This window comes from Notothenia rossii (genome assembly GCF_949606895.1).
Source record: "Notothenia rossii genome assembly, chromosome: 5".
Taxonomy (NCBI): Eukaryota; Metazoa; Chordata; class Actinopteri; order Perciformes; family Nototheniidae; genus Notothenia; species Notothenia rossii.
Window position 1 is genome coordinate 17,335,753 of NC_136903.1, and position 20,911 is coordinate 17,356,663.

Genomic DNA, 20,911 nt, shown 5'->3' on the forward strand with positions numbered 1-20,911 from the left:
CATAAGCTTATATTTTTTCAAGCCGAATATTGTCAGATGAATGTATTGGTGTAAATAATATACAAAATTCTCTCTGATATGTATATGGATAGAAGTTTAAATATCCAAATATCTAAATACCCAAGCAAAGTTCCTTAAAAATGTACAAATGCACATTAAGTAACCTACCCTCCAACCCTGTGACCTGATCTATAAAAAGATAGCCCCATTTCATTCAGAAAGTGTCTGATCTACTGGGACTCTCACTGTGAGCTTCATTGAATATTTGACCTCTATTTAAAAAATGCTTGCAATCAAACCTCAATTTCCACATCAGATTAATCCACACTGTCTGTTTGGATATGAGTGGTGCAAACCTGCCTTGTGCACCTGCCTTCCTCTACACTGCGGTCACAACACCTGGAGAGTGAGAGGAAAGCAGCTGGGGTAAAAATGGAGTAGTTGGCCGCTGCGCCTTTAAGACTGCATGTGGTCTCCATCTCGCGGCTCGCATGGCAGGCTGTGTAGGTGCACGCTTTCAAAGTTTGACTGGGGAATAGCCGGGGAGCAGTGGAGGTAGGGTTGCCAACTCCCAGAGTTTCAAATAAGGGACACATCTTGGCAGCGCGGCAAAACCCCCCATTTTTGGGTTAAACCCCTCAATTCCAGTCTAAATTTTGTGTCAAACACCCAAAGTGTGAGGTTATAGTTAGGTTATAGACATGAGACATGAGAAACAGATTATCGTTCAATCATTTATTTTTTCAAATGTGCAAAACAGTTGTCTTTAAATAACTAAATAAATCAGTGCAAAACACACCTTCTGAACAAAAACATAAATATACACCTTCTGAACAAAACACATAAATATAAACCTTCTGAACAAAAAACTGTGTGTTTGAGATGTAGTGCAAACATATTTGGCCTCTTTGAAAGAAAAAATAGATTAGTGCAAAACACACCTTCTGAATAAAAAACATAAATATACACCTTCTGAACAAAAAACAGTGTGTTTGAGATGTAGTGCAAACATATTTGGCCTCTTTGAAAGAAAAAAGTAGATTAGTGCAAAATCGTAAACTAAAGAAAAACACACCACCTGTGTGTGTGTGTGTGTGTGTGTGTGTGTGTGTGTGTGTGTGTGTGTGTGTGTGTGTGTGTGTGTGTGTGTGTGTGTGTGTGTGTGTGTGTGTGTGTGTGTGTGTGTGTGTGTGTGTGCACATTAAAGCAGAAAAAAAATACTATTGGCAAACCCCAAAACTGCCTATGGAACAACCAGAGACGATGTCACACAACCCTATTTCTTCCACTTGTATTTTTGTTGGCCTTTTGCAGCAGCAAGGAGTTGTCTATCCACCAGAGATGCAGTGTAAAACTCTGAGCAAGACTCTTCATAATTGAGAGTGACAATCAGCTCACTCTTAATTAGTTCAACAGAGCATCTGTTCCGCACATCTGACCATTTATTTTTCATCAAAGAAAAGACCCTCTCCACGTACCCAGTAGAGGAAGGGATGCTGAGGACAAAGGACACCACAGCCAGAATGTTTGGAAGGTCAGCTGCCCGGCCCCTGAGAACTGCTACCCACCTCTCAGCTGTTCCCTTCAGCTCCCAATCATCCTTTGACTTTGTGAGGTGATCGAGGAGGCTGTTTGCCGTAACACACTCATCAAAGAGCTCATCCATGGAGAGGTTGAGCCTGCGAATAGAGATGAAACTGGAATTCAGTTCAGTAGCATTATTAAAAACTACTGAGACACTTGTTGAATTCATTTGATAAAATGTTATATTAAAAACAACACATAAAAGCCCCGTGCATTTGTTTGCATTTAAATAAGACATGATTTGTATGATGAGAAGTATTTATGTATAATTTTGTTTTTTATTAATACAAGACAAAAGTGGTGTGCATAATATGCCAGTATAAAGGGAATAAGTACAAAGTGGTACAGTGTGTGAGTTACATACCTGGCAACTAGGTGTAGCTTCTCAATGATCTTTTCCATGTCTTCATATGAGATGTTCCCAGATGTCAGACAGAGTGGCTGCAGGTAAAAGAGCCAGTTTTCCTGAGAGAATGTGAACCACTTCTGCAGATAAGTGATGGCAGTGTTTAAGAAGGCTGTAAACTCTTCCCTGGCAAGGTTAGCTTCAGATGGAATGAGACGCCGAAGCTTTTGTTTGGTGAGGTAGCCATAGAACTGATCATCTCTTCTCTTGATTAGTTTTCTCAGAAAAGAGTCCATGATGGCATATAGGTCAGCAGATGTGGTGGCATCCCTCTCCAGTTTTTTGACCGACTCTTCAAAAAGCATCAGGACATTGTTGCAGAAGAGGAGATACACCTCTGCAAGATCAGCCTCCTCTTCAACCCCAGCTGCATCTTCAGGCAACCTCAGCAACTCTCGCAGCCGCCTTGGACATTCATCACCGAGGCTGATGAAATATGACTTCAGCGCAGTCCAGTTCTCCAACAAGCGGCTGATTGCAGGGTTGAGTGACAGCCATCTGGTCACCACATGGCGCAGAATGTCATGGAACTCTACATCCAGAAACTCACAGAACTCCTTCAGGGTCTCTCTCCTTTTGGCAGAGATGGAAAAGTGACCGTACACCTTCAGGACAATATTTTCCACATCAATTGACAGCTTATCCAAGGCATGTTTCACGGTGTTATGGACCACATGTGCATGGCAGTTGCCACGGAGGATCTCGCTGTTGGACTCCTTCAATTTTGTGAAGACAGAGTTATGGATGCCATAATTGACATTTGCATTGTCTGCACTGAATGCAGACACATGATCCAAAGTTAGACCCATTTTGTCCAGAGAACTTTGGATTGAACTGGCTATCCCTGCAGCAGACTCATCTGCATTTTCAACAAAGTCGATCAGCCTTTTAACAATGCCCTTCTCTGGAGTGAAAAACTGCACAGCCAAGGGAAACATCTTACGATTGCCTCTATTTGAGGCATCAGTTTGTAGAGAAAACTGGAGCGGCTTCACTTCACTCTTCAAATGGCTGAGTACCTCTTCAACTGCCTTTGGTGCCAGGACATCAGTGACCACTGCCTCAGCTTTTGTCTTCCCACACGACATCTTTTTTGCGATTGAGGAGTCACTTAGTGTTTGCAGGGTCAATTTGAATGCACAATCAGATGAGTTATAGCTCAAATTATGTTTGACCGTGTGATAAACATGGGCTACCTCAGCAGCAGTTACCTGTAAAAGAAAAAGAAAATATCACTATACATATAATCATTGTAATATAATATTATATATAATATCAAATACTACCTGATATGTATTACACATGTATATACTAGCTGTTTGAGTGTGTATAGGTTGTATATAGTATGCATTATTTTTTATTATGAACAGAGGTGGGTAGTAATGAGTTACATTTACTTGAGTAGCTTTTTGGATAAATTGTACTTTGAAGAGTAGTTTTAATGAAAAATACTTTTTACTTTTACTTAAGTAATATTGTTCTAAAATAAGAATACGGTTGGCTGCTCTACCCACCTCTTGAATACAATATATATATATATATATATATATATATATATATTCCTTCCCTCCCTCCTTGCTTCTTTCCTTTCTTAAATCTGTACTTCATTCATTCCTTCTTTACTTCCATCCTTCCCCCTCTTTCCTTCTTTCCCTCCTTACTTCTTTCCATCTTCCACTCCTTCCTTCCTACCTTACTTGCTTATTTCCTTCCTTCAATCTTTCCTCCTTCCTTCCTTCTTTCCCTAGCTCCTTCTGACCTCCCTTCACTCCTCCCTCCATCCTTCAGTCCTTCCTTTCCCTTGGTGTCCTCTATAGTGGACACAATTAATTTCTGGGTCTCCGGAGGTGAATAGTAGTTTTAATGAAAAATACTTCTTACTTTTACTTGAGTAATATTGTTTTAAAACAACAATACTCTTACTTGAGTACACTTTTGGCTACTCTACCACCTCTGATTATGAATAAATATTAGTCATTACATCTACTTGCATCATTATATGATTAAGTTGATCATATATTGTTTAAAAAATATCACAGTGTATCAGTGTTGGGGTACTTAATTACATTGAACATTTAGCAGTATGAAATTGACCAAACAAAATGTTTGTAAATGTAGGTTTAATTTAAATTCATATACAAAATTAACATCCTTATTTGACATACCAAGTTAGCCTCTGGAGTTGCTGGACGAACGAGGAACTGTGTCAAGGCTCCCTGGCTTCTCCTTTGCTTCTCTGTTTTCATGTGGTTTTCACCTGCAGCATGTTGTTTAACGTCAGTTAGTCCTCCGTGACTAACTGAAAATTGTCGGCGGCAGACAGTACAATTTGCCTTGTGCACATCGTCCCTTACGCTTTCTAGCCACACGTATTCTTTTTCCCACTCAGTTCTGTAGTAACTCTTTCTTTTCGTCTTTTTCTTCGGCGGAGGAGGAGGAGAAAAGTTGTTTTTTGCATCACTTTCGGACTCTGAGGAGGTAGTTTTGTTTGTGCTTGTCGTCGGCAGCATCTTCCATGTTGGGCAGGACGAGGAGCATGGAGGTGAAACGGTTGCTAAGATACGATACGTTATAGTGATTGGCTCCTCTGCTGCATGACTATGAGTATTGACCAATGAGCTGAGCGTGCATGCTGCTGCTCCCACAGCTCAAGATAGCCCCCCCTGCTTGTGTGTGTGTGGCTCTGAGAGGTGCGCACGCAGTCCTCAAGAGAGCGAATGACTGAGAATCACCATAACGAGCGGTCATTCTTCCACCACCCCAAAATACGGGACAAGGTGCGTCCCGTATCAGTTCATTACGGGACAGGTACTTACGTTTCCAAAAACGGGACAATCCCGTATTTTACGGGACAGTTGGCAACCCTAAGTGGAGGCGGCATCGGGAACAGGAAATCTGCATCTGGAGAGGGGAGAGCAACGCAGCTCGCCTGGGAGGGTCCGGCTCCGGCGATAAGAACAATGGGAGAGATGGCTAAGCTGATTTTCGATGTGTAAATGTGAAACAGAAGAAGGTGAATGTAACACAGTGTTCGCTGGAAGAAGGGACCCCCGGCTGCCCCCCTCAGCCGAGCCATGCCGCTCGTATTCCGCACGCTGTTGTTCGGCTTTGTAACGCTGCTCGTTGTGGTTCTCATAATAGACGATATTGCAGAAGTGGAGGAAGAAACTGCGTAAGTAGCACACCGTAATTTACCTGATGCATTGTGTTTGTATGAGTGTGTAAATGTGTGTGTGGCCATTGTTTTCTTGTCCAGCAGGTTGTCTTCCTCACAGCAATTGGAAAGTGATAGTGGTGGACATGAGTAAAATGAATGTACTTATCTTTATGGAATTTAAGTTTGGAGTTGAATGTGGACTATGTGATTTCTACATTTGTAACACTTGGGTGCAGCAGTAGCAGCTGTTCCCGGGGACAGCAGCCTGCCCAGGCAGGGTCTCCAAGGATTTGGCTATTTGTCTTGTAGCAGACTGCATGCGGGATAGGATACATTTACACTAGAGAGAGTGTGTAGTGTGTAACAGAGAAAGGGGAGAGAGGAAAAAGAGAGGGGGGTAGAGCATAAAGAGAGGAGGGGGCAACGGTAACAAAAGAGGCTTTGCTCTTTTTCGTTTCAATTTCAGACTTTGAAATGTTGAGCAGTGCAGCAGATTTATTTCCAGTCACACAGATGCCCCACTTGCATTTGACCCACAAGAACATGGGTGCTCAATTTAGCACTCCAAATACTTCTGTCAAACAACAACCAAACCTCCACAGTGCAACATCATCCTCCTCATCATTATCATCACCGCTTTAAGATGCTGTGCTACCTGAATGGCAAAATCGACTTCTTTCATGTCTCTGTGGAGCTTTTTAATTCTCACATCTCCCTTGCAGCAAGAGCATTTTGTTTTGAATGCAATTACCCGGCTGTGGCTTACGTTGTAATGAGGTCATATTGGTTTGAGATTCGCCGTGGGAGAAGAACCAGAACCAATTCAACTTCTGCATAAATGCAGCTTAACTCAATTATATCAATATATTTAAAGCCACCAGGATTGTGAAACGAGCCCAGCCGTCTGTCAGAGCAGCGTTCATCTGTTTCAGCTTCTCTCTCCTTCAAGAAAAACAGCCAGCTTGTCAGGATTTCATGGACACGTGACCAAGGTCATGGTTGTAAAACTGTCTGATCTGAATGCACATACAGAATGTTGACTAAATTCTTTTTTCCTGGTGTATTCAACAATCCTGTAAAAAGATTGCTCACTTCCCCATGAAAAGAAAACCTCCATTCAGTATAATGGGGCTCCATTAGGGTCACATTTCCCTTCATTACATCAGCAAATGGGCCTAGAGTGGATGCTTAGAAATACCTTGATGCATGCTTTCTAACAGCATTCTGTCTTAAAAGGCGGAAGTACTGTACGCTAGCTATTGAATACAGTAAGTGTATTATAGTTACTGGAAGGGTTTGAATCATCAGTCCATTATCAACCCAAGCTCCAAGCTACAGCACGTGATTCATAATTCAATCTAAATCCTCTCTTTTTCTGTCTAGAAATCCCGGACATTTGAAGAAAATGAACTTGCATCGGGCCATCCCTAAACCACATAGGTCTGAAATCTAATTATTTATCTCAATTTGTTTTTTTTAATGCCCTTTCCAGCTTTGACAGTGAGTCATTCGTTACTTTTTTTCAGCAAGATGGCAGCTGCTATAATCACTGTGTTGGCATATTATGTTAACAAAAACATCTGCCATACAAATAAATCTAAATAAATAAAATAATAAATAAAACTTATTTGTACTGTTGAAGGAAATAATCAGATCATTTGAACATTGCATGATCTATGTAAGCATTACCAGTAAAAGTGCTGAATAACTACGTATATATCAAGGTTTTGTTGCTAAGATCTATTCAAAGTACTCAATATGCACTAAATGTCCTCGCAGAGTGTTATATTATGTATCCAAAGTCTTGCTGAACAATGTAGTTAGTGGCTAAATCTATAAAATAATTGCAGTGCAAAAAATACACTTATATAATAGAGTAGACATTTGCATAAAATAGTTCTGCTGTTTTTATTTAAGAACAAGGACCCGACATATGTGCTTGAGTAAATGTAGGTCTTCTCAGTTACATTTCACAACTGTTTCTATAAACTAAAATCACAAATTTCACAAAGGGTGCTATATTCTGACCCTAAATACTGATAGATCACCCTTAAATTGGGGGGGGGGAAAGGGAAGACATCGCACACTATATTGACCATCAACCAAGACTTTTAGTTTCTTATCTTATCGCTTTTAAGATCTACAGTAGTGTGTATAACATGACTCTCTGTTCTCAATTAGAAAGGCCACGGCACATGTCGATCCGACTGCTGTGACGAGAGTGAGCAAAGATGTAAAGCCTGTCGGTCCAAGCTACAATCACACTGCCAAGCTTTCTTCAAACAACTGGACCTTTAACAAGACGCTCTCCAACCTCATCAGGCAGGCTAATCACTCTCTACAATTATCTCCACGTATTTTCACACGCTACTAAGAAGAGTCTTTCGTAACCAGTGTTTATTTTCTTTTTTCACAGAAAGAACATTCTAAGATTTCTTGATCCAGAGAGAGACATCTCCATTCTGAAGGGTACACTGAAGCCGGGAGATATCATCCACTATGTGTTTGATCGCCACAGCACCACAAACATCTCAGAAAATCTCTACCGTCTTTTGCCAACTGTATCCCCTATGAAGAACCAACATCACAAGCGCTGCGCCATTGTGGGGAACTCAGGGATCCTGCTGAACAGCAGCTGTGGGCCCGACATCGACTCTCACGACTTTGTCATCAGGTACTTTTTATATCACAGAAACGGCATACGTGATTTCAGGGTTGGAAGTCCTCCAATTGAAATAACTCAGAGAACATGCAAGTCAAAGTGGGCCGTATTTGAAATGGATTAGGACATTATCTTCGGTTTATCTCACTTTACTTAGAGTGTAATTCACATTGGAATGATAATCACTTCCTGAAGCTCTTGGTTTAATTCAGGTTCAGAGTTTGTGCTCACACAGCAGGAAATGTATTAATTGGTCTTTCGAAAAAGCTGTCAAAGCGTTTTTTAGGATTTAAAGCTGGAAATCGAGCTGTCGGGATGAGAGCAATTAAATGCGTGATTATACAGTGGGGCAAACAAGTATTTAGTCAGCCACCAATTGTGAAGTTCTCCCACTTAAAAAGATGAGAGGCCTGTAATTTTCATCCTAGGTATACCTCAACTATGAGAGACAAAATGAGAAAAAAAAGTCCAGAAAATGACTGTCTGATTTTTAAAGACTTTATTTGCAAATTATGGTGGAAAATAAGTATTTGGTCAACAACAAACAAACAAGATTTCTGGCTCTCACAGACCTGTAACTTCTTCTTTAAGAGCCTCCTCTGTCCTCCACTTGTTAACTGTATTAATGGCACCTGTTTGAACTCGTTATCAGTATAAAAGACACCTGTCCACAACCTCAAACAGTCACACTCCAAACTCCACTATGGCCAAGACCAAAGAGCTGTCAAAGGATGCCAGAAACAAAATTGTAGACCTGCACCAGGCTGGGAAGACTGAATCTGCAATAGGTAAGCAGCTTGGTGTGAAGAAATCAACTGTGGGAGCAATTATTATAAAATGGAAGACATACAGGACCACTGATAATCTCCCTCGATCTGGGGCTCCACGCAAGATCTCACCCGTGGGCTCAAAATGATCACAAGAACGGTGAGCAAAAATCCCAGAACCACACGGGGGGACCTAGTCAATGACCTGTAGAGAGCTGGGACCAAAGTAACAAAGGCTACCATCAGTAACACACTACGCCGCCAGGGACTCAAATCCTGCAGTGCCAGACGTGTCCCCCTGCTTAAGCCAGTACATGTCCAGACCCGTCTGAAGTTTGCTAGAGAGCATTTAGATGATCCAGAAGAGGATTGGGAGAATGTCATATGGTCAGATAAAACCAAATAGAACTTTTTGGTAAAAACTCAACTAGACGTGTTTGGAGGAGAAAGAATGCTGAGTTGCATCCAAAGAACACCATACCTACTGTGAAACATGGGGGTGGAAACATCATGCTTTGGGGCTGTTTTCTGCAAAGGGACCAGGACGACTGATCCGTGTAAAGGAAAGAATGAATGGGGCCATGTATCGTGAGATTTTGAGTGACAACCTCCTTCCATCAGCAAGGGCATTGAAGATGAAACGTGGCTGGGTCTTTCAGCATGACAATGATCCCAAACACACCGCCCGGGCAACGAAGGAGTGGCTTCGTAAGAAGCATTTCAAGGTCCTGGAGTGGCCTAACCAGTCTCCAGATCTCAACCCCATAGAAAATAGAAAGTCTGTGTTGCCCAGCGACAGCCCCAAAACATCACTGCTCTAGAGGAGATCTGCATGGAGGAATGGGCCAAAATACAGTGTGTGAAAACCTTGTGAAGACTTACAGAAAACGTTTGACCTCTGTCATTGCCAACAAAGTGTATATAACAAAGTATTGAGATTAACTTTTGTTATTGACCAAATACTTATTTTCCACCATCATTTGCAAATAAAGTCTTTAAAAATCAGACAATGTGATTTTTCTGGATTTTTTTTTTTTCTCATTTTGTCTCTCATAGTTGAGATGTACCTAGGATGAAAATTACAGGCCTCTCTCATCTTTTTAAGTGGGAGAACTTGCACAATTGGTGGCTGACTAAATACTTTTTTGCCCCACTGTACATCAAACCGAAATTTTGAAGAGCATTTTCAACCAGCAGAAAACACATTGTTCACTCTCTGCAGTCACAAAGTGGGTTGTTTATCATTATTAATTTGTCGTTGGAGGTAAATTAATTAGCATTGGGTTATTTTTTTAATGGAAGATGCAAAAACCAAGTATTCTGGTTGGGTTTCAGATTACAGATAGTAATAATCCAAAAAAAGAATTCAGGAGATGTGGAGACTGTGAGTCACTTCCTCTAATAAATCAATGACTTTAATGTTACATAAATGGAGCAGGAAGTATCTATCAGTGGTAGCACCTTGTGGAGCTGATCAATAGTTGAATAGGGCTCAAAGTCCTTTTATGTCCCTTTTTTTAATTCTTAAATTGATTCTGTTGCCACAAGATCTTGTCTTCCCTAAGTGCTGCAATGTTATGCTGATTTCTAGACCAGAGCGGCATGACAATAACACCGGGGAATGGCGGTAATGCTTGGCTAAAGGCAGACAACAGGAAATGTGGCATTTTGAGAAGCTGAGGAATTTGCTCTGGCATTCGTGTATCAGATAGGAAGATAAGGCTTCATCTAAATATAGCTCTCTGCCTATGCTGGGTATCCACAAAGTAGGTTGACAGTATTTTGGGTAATATGTTACATTAGTTCAGCGTTTTGATAATGCCATTGAATAATTTTCGACAGAGCTATTTGTCTGCTTGTCAGCTGATGTTTCATACTTGTCATGTTTTCCATTTGCTTGGCATCTTTGAACCAAGGTTGGATATGAGTGGTTATAGCATATTTACAGAAAGCTTTAAAAGCACATCCCTGCAATCTTTATTTACTTTAACTAAATAATGTAGTGTTCTCGACTTCTTTTTAAACTAAACAAACTTTTTTAAAAACAACCCGATTATGAGTGTTCTGGAGATGCATTGTTCTCACAAAACAGTTTCCACAAGTGTGTAAATTAAAACATGTTTAGTAATTAAATCAAGTGCTCCTGGTTTGTCTTCCTGCCACACTGCAGATAATAGAAATGCTTCCCAGTGAATGTAAGTAATTACCTGCTTTATTTTTCTGTTATTTATTTTGAGGCCAAGGTTAACATCAACAAACAAAGTGCTGTGCTGCTTTTTCTGCCAAACAGACTTTTATTTCTGCTATTTTACTCTTAGTAGAAATACATGATGGGCAGCTTGAAGACAAAAACCGATGGCATAAAAAAAAGTGTGTTAGTAAAATGTGAGCTGTTGAAAGATTAAGATTTCTGTCTGGATGTCTGAAGTAAATCAACCATTGCAGATTGACAGCTTGAAGTCACTGTAATCAGCTCATGAAATGAATGGCCAATCACATTATTGGTGGTCCATATCATTCATGTCCTTGCTTTTCTTTTTATTAAGCACACTTGTCAATCAGGTGACTGTGAAGATCATATACATGTATGATTCTCATCATATGCATATTTATCAAACCATATACATGAATGTTTCTCTACTCTTACATGTCGTGTTTTGGACGTCATATGGTCTTTGTTTACATTAGCAAGCATCGCTAACACTCAGAGCTAACCTGTACTGGAGAGAATACATGTGTAAAAAAGCAGGAAATAAAAAAAGGAACTCACCTTGTGGTAAACCCGCAAGAGAAAAAGCATTTGAGCTTTTTGAACATCCTTGATGTGGTTTGGAACATGATGGCGTTTAATCACGGAAAAATTTAACTGTATCTGCCGGGTAATTCCGAGTAGGCATTAGCTCCCCCCTCCTCTTTTTTTTTTTTTTTCAAGCTAAGGACCCAAAATCAGCATTTCTCTAACAGGGTTAGAATAGAGGGATATGAGGCACGGCTAGAATGTGTGATCTGTTTGGTATTTTGAGCAAAACACATCATAGACATGTTTTTATATATTTGTATATATCTGAGACCCATAATATATGCCTAAAAATAGCATGATAGGAGACCTTTTAATATGTTGCCCATCTGTACATGTCTTAAATATTTCAAGGTGATGCCAGCCATGATTAAAACATCTGTTGAATTATTTTTTTATTTTTTTATTAAATGATTCCACTACACATCACAAGCTGTCTCAGTATGTGTGTTGAAACTAATACAATTTAAAGGTATCATTTTTAGTGTTACCTTTTCAAATAACTTTCTTATATCTTAAAACTTTTAATGAGTAGTAGCAGTATGCTAGTTGAGTATTGAGTTGGATCCTTATTATAGTCCTATAATTAATTAAGAAACATGGCTTGATGTTTGCAGATGTGTCTGCTAGAAAACTTCAAGAAAAATAAACTAGATCATGGGCAACTAGACGAAGGGAATGTTCTCATTAGCTGACACTGAAACCCAGTGACATGTGTTCTCCTTGTCCTAAGGTGTAACCTGGCTCCAGTGGATGAGTTCTCGCAGGATGTGGGCCGGCGGACTAACCTGGTGACCATGAACCCTTCAGTGGTGCAGCGGGCCTTCCAGGACCTGGTGAGCGAGGAGTGGAGGGACCGCTTCCTTCAGCGTCTCCAGAGCCTCAGCGGCAGTGTGCTGTGGATCCCAGCCTTCATGGCCAAGGGGGGGGAGGAGCGCGTGGAGTGGGCCCTTCGTCTCATCCTGTCTCACACCGTGGACGTGCGCACCGCCTTCCCCTCGCTGCGCCTTCTCCACGCCGTCAGAGGGTAAGAGTGCTGCTTCTTTTAAGAACACCTGTGAGCAGCATAATGATGGGGTGGATGACACTAATCTATAGTCCGGACCGGGCGGCTATACTTAAACGGAGCATTAAGGCAGATCTCAAGGGCAGGATGATACTCAGTCTGTCTTCACTCAGTGTGCACCTGAAGGCGTTCTACATAATCTTGTCTCGTCTTGATCAAGTGTGAAATGTGTCTTAGTGCGTTCTCATTTTTAAAACTAATGACATAGTTAAAGCAGACATGCCAGTCTCTCGTGAAGTTAGGTCTATGTCTCTTTCTAAACTAATAGTTCAACATTTTGGAAAATTCAATTATTTGCTTTCCTATGGAGAGTTCGGTGATGTTACCAAATTGGGAAAATGTTGCCTCTTTTTTTTTGTTATGTCTCTTATATGCGTGTTTCACAATCTTGAAAATCTGAATGTTATCAAGAAAAAAATTAACCTCATGGTGGACCTAGAGATAGAGTTAGAGGATCACAAAAGTCGGTAGGGTTCATCATCCGGGAACCATTAATGTCCATTGAAAAATCTCGAAAAAAATGTAATTAAAGGAATTGTTAGGACATTTTCTGTGTGTTGACTGACCGACCCACAGACTGACTGATATTCCTTCCCTAGAACAAACACGTTGTGCTTTTTCAAGTGAAATACATGCTTTGACCATTTCTTGTTGATTAACAGCAGGGTGCCGTGACTTCCTGGAGTGCTGTCGTCATGGTGAGGTTACCAGGCAAACAGCCGAGAAGCTAGATAAGACTGCTGAGCGGACCGATAAACTGTTGCTCATCATGGTATCGATTCTCTCATTTAACTCTCAGTAGGAAAGCAAATAAGCACATTTACTGAAATAGAGGCTTTGTTCCCTCAGAGTCTGACCACTGTGCCCTGGTTCATTCTCAGCTTTTATACATTCATTTTTGATTGATTTGCTGCTAACATTTATGAATCTGCTTTATGAAGAGATCAATTTGCCGTAAGCTTAAATGATGTTCCAAATGTTGCTCCAAATCGTGTTTTTTAGATAATGTTGCTGAAAAGCAGAGATAATGAGTAATGCTGTTTAACGGTGATATAACAGACTATTATTTGTGTGGATTTATTTTAGAACTGGATCTTTTTTGGGTAATATTTTTGCATATCTTTTCAGATACAGCCTCTACTGCCGTCAGGCTGTTATAAATTCCCTCTTTGCAATTTTTGATGCTTTTCTGCTTCTCTGTCGTCACAACCACACTCTGTTTGGGAGCTTTGTTAAAAGCCTAACAGCCCCTGATGGTCAGTGACCAAATTATGCCATTTTGTATGCTTCAACTAACCCTCAGTAAGGGGTTGAACTGGGACATTATTTGTGTAATTAACAGTCTGTTTAATTAGTGTTTTACAAGAGAAGATGGTTAGCCTGAAAGATTTGTTTGAGATGAAACTGCCTTTTTCCTTTTTAATGGTGGGATCGGATAATTGCTACCCCTCGCCTACCGCCTCTTCTCAGAAACTTTAGTTCTCCACCATGTGCAGTGAAGGACAATAGATCTGTTTGTATTAACTCCACGTAAATGCCACATCAGAGCATTTGACAGATAGTTGGAATGTCTCCTCTGCTTGTTAAAAATCTGATCACATGCATGTTGGTTAGACTGTAAACCTGGCCTGTGGACACGAATGTCTTTAAATAGTGCAACCTCTGACTCTCAACACGACCTTCCACACTAACAGAGTGCACAGCCAGAGGGGGCAGAAAAGCCCTTGAGGCTGGAGCAATGGGCAAGTGACTTGAACAGAAAATGAAGTTGGGGCAAGTGAGAGTCTGACCGCCTCCCCCTGAAGCTGCTCCTGAAGGCAGCATGTGGTAACTCGCTGTCAAAGGAGGTCTAGGTCACATAAAGTAGAATAATGCCACTAGTGTGTGCACTTGGTTTAACATGTTTCAAAACATATCCACCTGAACAAGTAATTACATTTGTTAGTTTATTCTAAGAAGTAAAACCACTGCAAATGTGGTTAGTTATATCCCTTTTTTCACAATGTAATTTCCATCATTGCAGTAGTTTGTTTCTCTGAACAGTTGTTTTGTTTCCGGTGCAGATGGCCGCACTAGACTCAAGATTTTGAGCTAGGAAATGTGTTTAATTATCCTTTTTAACTGTGGAAAGAAGAATAGGGCTACAATAAATAATTGCTGTTGTCAATCTTCAAAAATGTAAATACTTAAATCCAAACACGTATCTTCAGATTGTTTAATTTTCAACTGCAAAGCACATCACCTCTAAGTGGTATAACATTTTTTTTAAATGTTTAGATTTCAAAAGCAGGAACCAGAGAATAGTAGGAGTTTTTTTTTTCTTGTGAAATTGCTGAACCAATTAAGTTTCTATAAAAAAAAATGCCTATGAATTAATCAGCCAACTGTTTCAGCATTTTCTCTAAATAACTTTCTGAAACATCATACTAAATGATGTTAAGGATATTTTTTTGCAGTGCAGCAAATACAAGATGGAAAAAAAAGGTTATTTATTGATATCTGTGAGCAGCCAGTCCTTGAAGCTCGGATGTCTACAGCAGAGAAACATATCCGGCGTGCTCTACATTTCTACTTGCCTGACTTCTTAGGATTCAGCTCCACAGTGCATGCTCTGGCATACTGCGTATCTGGATTAATATCAATACCCGGAGCGAGGAGGGTCTGACTGAAGGAGATAAGTGTTGCTTCAGAGTGAATACTGACTTTAGTGTGCTACCTGAAAAAGAAGCTCTGGAGACCTTGGACATATTTTTCCTTTTTGCTTTATTTCTAGGAGTTATCGCATGCAGCTAAACGCATACTTTATGTTTCTGTGTACAGGTACTGGCTCACCAACCATGTCCACATCAAGCGTCCGACCACTGGGCTCCTCATGTACACAATGGCCACTCGCTTCTGTGATGAGATCCATCTGTACGGCTTCTGGCCCTTCTCACACGACCCGCAGGGTAAACCGGTGAAATACCACTACTACGATACTCTGAAGTACGAGTATACGTCCAGCTCCAGCCCTCACACCATGCCTCTGGAGTTCAGGACCCTGAGCGCGTTGCACAGACAGGGGGCGCTGCGGCTCCACACTGGAACCTGTGACACCGACAGGAGACCAGAAGGAGCTCCAGAGCAAGGAGCTGACAACACATCTCCATGGAAACCACTTTAAGCAGACTTTGTGAAAAAGTGTTCTTGTTACGGTACTTTTTTGAAACTTGAATTAAGATATTTTCAGTAATTGGAATTAACTTTTTTCTATCTAAAGAAGTGACTTCTTTTACTGATGTGTTTTACCTCTAATGAGATTTCTATGGCAACCTTTCAAAATAATGAGTCCCATTTTCTGTAGGTATTTTGTTGTCTTGAAACAACATTTGAAAAGGCCTCCCACGTTTTTACTATTGTGATAAATAGGAATTGAGAACACATTTTAGTTTTTCAAATTTGGTCATGAAAAGCCGTCAGTAAATATATTCCATATTAATAATATTCCCAGTTTATGATATGAAAGGTCCCCATTAAGGGTGTGTAATAATTAACCCAGCATGTCAACATAATGAAGAGCTGCTGAATGAATGGCTCTTGTAAGGCACTTTTTGGGCCACAAGATGGAAGCACTTCATAATCAGGGAGAAGGATGACAGAAAAATGTTGGTCAACTGTTCAAACTTTTTTTTTTTTTTATAAATAATCTTCAACTTGTGATAAGACATTTTACTCTGAGGACATTTACGCTTTTGTAGCTTGTAAAATACCGTCAGTGGTGTTCACAGTGAAACAGGTCATTCATAAGCAAACAACTCCAAGAGTCTAGTCAACCAGAACTGCTGTGTGATAGAGTTGGGTTACCTTGAGAGCCGAATGAAGGAGTGAAGCATGAGGAAATGTATTCAGCTTCTGTGAGGATAAAGAGGGAGTGCCAGCTGTTCACACACGATTGTTTACACAGACTCCGCCGGAAGTAAACTCGCTTTGTAAACTCTTCTCAAACAACTTAAACCCTGTTTCTGCACTGGAAATGTTAATAGGTTGTAGCTATGTGTTGGTACTAAGAAGTGCTTAGCTTATTTAATGAATGTATTGGTGATATTCTTACAAACGTTGTTGGAAATAAGCCCTATATTGTGCTTTAAATACATTTCTAGTAACTGTTAGAAGTTCCAGTGCACTGAGAGAAGGAGTTGATAACTTGTATGCCTTCATTATTTTTATAATAATGTATGAATTATACATGTATTGTGTGTTTAGGGCTAGTATCTCAACCATTATAGATTGATACAGATATTTGTGGATTTTAGGATTGCCAGTATTTAGTGCCTATAATCAATTAATTGGATGATTTTAAAATTGAAGAATTAAAATGTTCAGGGTTTATCTAACTTATTTTTGACATGATAAGATAGATGTAAAAAACAAACGTACATTACTTTTAATAGCGTTACTCACCACTGAAACCCAGCTACGATTGACAAAAATAAACAAAGAAAGTTAATTTGATTGTAGACTTGTTCAGTAGTTGTGATCAGGTAAGAAATGCAATTCTTTGTTTATTTTAAGAACAATACCAGACTCATTTGTCAGTCAATAAGTTGAATGCTAGTTAGGGTTATATTTTTGTAATTTAAAGCTCCACCTTTTATCTTTATACTGGGCTTTTTGCCACACGCATTGGGATTATTTTCTGCAACAAATTGCCTCTTTTAATACAAATTAACAGAAGTATTCAAATGATTCCACAAGCTCTACACAAGCAGCAGGTCATGCGCTGCCAGCCATGAGATCTGTCTGTAATAGTGTTGTTTTGACAGGATGCGCTTGTTGACTTCATGTTGGCCAATGGAGCGAGTAAAGTTAAACGAAAGTTGTACTAGCGATGTGAGGCAATGAAATACCTGTTTGTGAAGGCTGGTCTGAGATCAACACAAATAGAAACATTCTGTGACCAACACAATTAGGTTAATTATCCCAGAATCTGGATTTTGCCACAGATAGAAAACGTTCTACTTGAGGGGATTCTTCTTTATAGTTGTATCTTGTAGCTTAACTTTAGTCATGTAGCTTTACCATATATTAGTATTTGTTCAATGTACAAATTCCAGCAACAAAATATTAACTTTTGCATGTTTTGTCTTGATGCATACCACTTGACTATATTTAAGTTTTTTTTAATACTTAAACTATTCAGTATGACTTGAGAAAACTTGAATGATGTTATGACAAAGTGAATGTACTTTTCTGTGTCAGAAAACACACAGAAGATCAGAATGGAAAGAAATAACACTTAAAACGATGTAACAGTTCAAAGGAAGCAGTTTTATTTCAGTAGTGTTTCAAAGAAATGGAAACCAAGGATACAGCTGTGGGTACACATAATATCTGTGTCAAAAACCAAACAGGGACTTGAATTCAATAAACTTCCAAAACAGTTTGAACATTTAACTTGTTTTGGTTTAAATGTGGGATTAGAGCAATTAGATACAGTCTTCAGATAACTACCACAGTGACGTTAACTCATTTTACAACAGGAACTGTCTGTAGCAGATAATTCAGTTCTAATAAAAGTACAGAAATAGCATCTTCAGACGAGCAGGGTTTTTCCACAATTACATGCACAACTAAAGATAAAATAATAGACGGTGACAAGATGGAGGAGGATAACTGTTCAAGGGTGATAGTCCCCTGAGACACACTAATGGATCTGCAGTTTACTCCACATACAATAAAAAACATACATGAAACAATATCGAAAATAACTGTGGTCATATAATCTGATGGAAACCACCGGAAATAGCCAGCATTCTGCTAAAGGACATGATATAAATCACATGATCGAAAGTTTGAATCCCTTTCAAAAACCGAATCATACATTCACACACACGCCATATCCCTTCTATCCAGTCTTCTGTAAATGTCAACAAGGAAATCAAAATACAAAATACAAAACGTTCTTTCTCCCGGAAAGAAAAATGCAGTACGAGTCGGGCATTGCAGTTTTTTTGTTAACTATGGTTGGAGGTCATTCAGAAGCAGCTGCAGCCGTATGCCATTTTGCACTTTCAAATAACAGTTTGGATTAAAAACAGAAGGTCACCTACAACACCCACACTCACTGCAGAAACCTAATCTAGGTGCACTCTGCTACGTAGTTGCTGTAATTACATTTAGGGCACAAACACAGACCAGTTTGTGAACATGACGGCTATTTATTTTCTGCCCTTTATACGAGATTCTTGGTTGATTATTGTGTATTTGGTATTTGAAATAAAGATATAACAACCTCAAAGTTTTCATTTTTTATAGTAATTTAATACTTATCAATCAAATCAATGTTAAAAGGTCAAAAAATGTCCTCAACACTCTTTCTCAAAGCCAGTTGAAGAAACTGTTTCTACCAGAGTCCATTTGGCACAGGGAATATACTCTTAAGGGGGAAAAGACTGAGTGCTTTTCAGGTTAGACATTACAAGAGTCAGTGAGCCATTAATTGCCATTCTTGAGGAAGACTTTCCATTATAGTTTACAAGCGCCTCGTCTACTATTTTAAACAGATACCAGATTATGGGGATACTTTTAAATTGAAATAACATTGTTTTGGTTTAGAAAATAAGACACTGGGTGCATGTAAATACTGTTACTACATCTCTGTGTTGTTTTAAACCTGTTGGGATTGTTCAGTGGTTGCTAAATTGAATTACGTCACGTGACTGAAAATACCCAATCACATAAAAGATTACTCCATCACATTCATAGCAAATGGATGTTTTCCATTAACACCTTACAAAATACCCTGACTATATTATTTGAGATTTCTTATCAAATTTCAACATCTTAAAATACGCAAAACTTCAGCTAAGATAGCAGCAAAACAGGACAACACATGGTAAAAAAATATACGCTTACTCCATACATAAGGACAGACCGCCGTCCACAGTATATGCACAATTAAGTGGTTAGTAGATAGAAATATATTTGGTATGAAAGTTTAGTTAAAAATATCCATTACAGAATATCAATAGATTCTTCCTAGTGTGCAAATGTTTGAATAAAGTATTCTCTGAACATTATTTGTTGTTAACATTGTATGCATCATCTGATGGTTATAATATGGGAGGATTATATTTTCAAAGCAGACGTTGTATCCTAAACTCCTCAGACCAACATAATGTAGCTCAAGTGTCAAAATGAAAAGACTTTAAAATGTTTTTTCCAGGTAATTTCCACGTTTTTATAAAGATGATTATTAAATGACTGTTGAGAAAAAGTCACAAAATGAAGCACTCTGATCTCTAATATCAAAAAGTATTGTGCAGGTTATTTGTGCCACATGATGGAAGCGTCAGTGAAGCAGCAAACTATGATATCCATGCGGCTCCAGTCCTTTAACACAGATAAAAGCCATGCACCAGCAGCATATGAAGTTGCTGATTTGATAAGACTTGAACAGCACAAACATACAGAAAATCACTTGAGTTGTTCCAGGCAAAACAGGAGTTATCCAATGTTGATGTCCATGCCGGCATTCACCTGAAAAAAAAAAACTCTGTTACTATTTTAATCAGTTTTTACAGTACATATGATGACGTGGAAATAATTTAGCCTGCTGTTTCCAGTCTGACTAGGAATTCAGGAATGTCAGGTAAACAGGATGTCACATCTCCCTTTCAGGAAGTGTTTGTGAGTTAAAGAACAATGGAAAGAACGGAAAGGGTGAAACCTTATATCAACATTAGATTAACTAAAACAATAGTTTTTCAAAATAGTGTTTCTTCAAGAGAAGCAAGCAGGAAGTACACATTTAATGCATACTTTTGAGATTCCCATACTATCAGTGTGGTTTTTAATAACAATCCTTTACCTCAAATGTTTGTGAGCATTATAAAAGTCCAAAAAAAGCTGTGAGACACTCCTATATCTGTTTTAGTAGCATATGCTTACTCACTTTGCTAAAAAGGTGGTGCCACCAAGCAGCTTTTATTAATCAAAAGAGATTGGCGGAGAGCTTTACATAGGGAAATCAACTTTAAAACATCATGGCTAGAATAGTACAACTGAGATAACAAAAGAGGCATTCAGTAAAACTAAGATGAGCAAAAGCAGGCAATTAAATAGTACAAAAGTACTTTACTGTTCAGTTTTTACACTAATCTTTTAACTTTAATAGGTTTGATATAGTCCAACCCTTACAAAGAAACACTTTGACTTGAGAGACATATTCTGTACAGATACATTTCGGTAGAAATAAAGGGCCAGAGTGTGAATTATGGGCTAGCATAATATGCCCACACTCTACAGAGGTTAATATCTCCTCTCTATCCACAGGGAACCATAAACCTAACTTATCTGATATAGATTCAAGATTCAAAAGGTTTAATGTCATATCATACATGCAACTACAGTGTAGTATATAAATATATACAAGACATAACATCAAATGATGAAGAATATATAGGATTAGGCCTGCAATCGTCAATCGGGGAG

The 20,911-nt window shown here is 39.2% G+C and overlaps 2 protein-coding genes across 3 annotated transcripts; one reads left to right on the forward strand and one right to left on the reverse strand.

The window, feature by feature from the left end:
• Positions 1–396: 396 nt before the first annotated feature.
• Positions 397–19,251, forward strand: st8sia2 (ST8 alpha-N-acetyl-neuraminide alpha-2,8-sialyltransferase 2). Of its 2 annotated transcripts, XM_079682348.1 has the most exons (7): positions 397–555; positions 4,865–5,162; positions 6,531–6,587; positions 7,329–7,469; positions 7,564–7,821; positions 12,107–12,400; positions 15,260–19,251. In XM_079682348.1, exons 2-7 carry the CDS (start codon positions 5,065–5,067, stop codon positions 15,600–15,602), a joined length of 1,191 nt encoding a protein of 396 aa, XP_079538474.1. In that variant the 5' UTR covers positions 397–555; positions 4,865–5,064; the 3' UTR covers positions 15,603–19,251. The 2 variants fall into 2 exon arrangements, with proteins under 2 accessions (XP_079538474.1, XP_079538475.1); XM_079682349.1 differs by lacking the exon at positions 6,531–6,587.
• Positions 564–4,856, reverse strand: LOC307039901 (uncharacterized protein). Its single transcript, XM_079682345.1, has 3 exons — positions 4,156–4,856; positions 1,949–3,201; positions 564–1,679 (listed from the first exon to the last, which is right to left on the reverse strand). The coding sequence occupies exons 1-3, from the start codon at positions 4,498–4,500 to the stop codon at positions 1,277–1,279; spliced, it is 2,001 nt and encodes a 666-aa protein (XP_079538471.1). The 5' UTR covers positions 4,501–4,856; the 3' UTR covers positions 564–1,276.
• Positions 19,252–20,911: the final 1,660 nt, after the last annotated feature.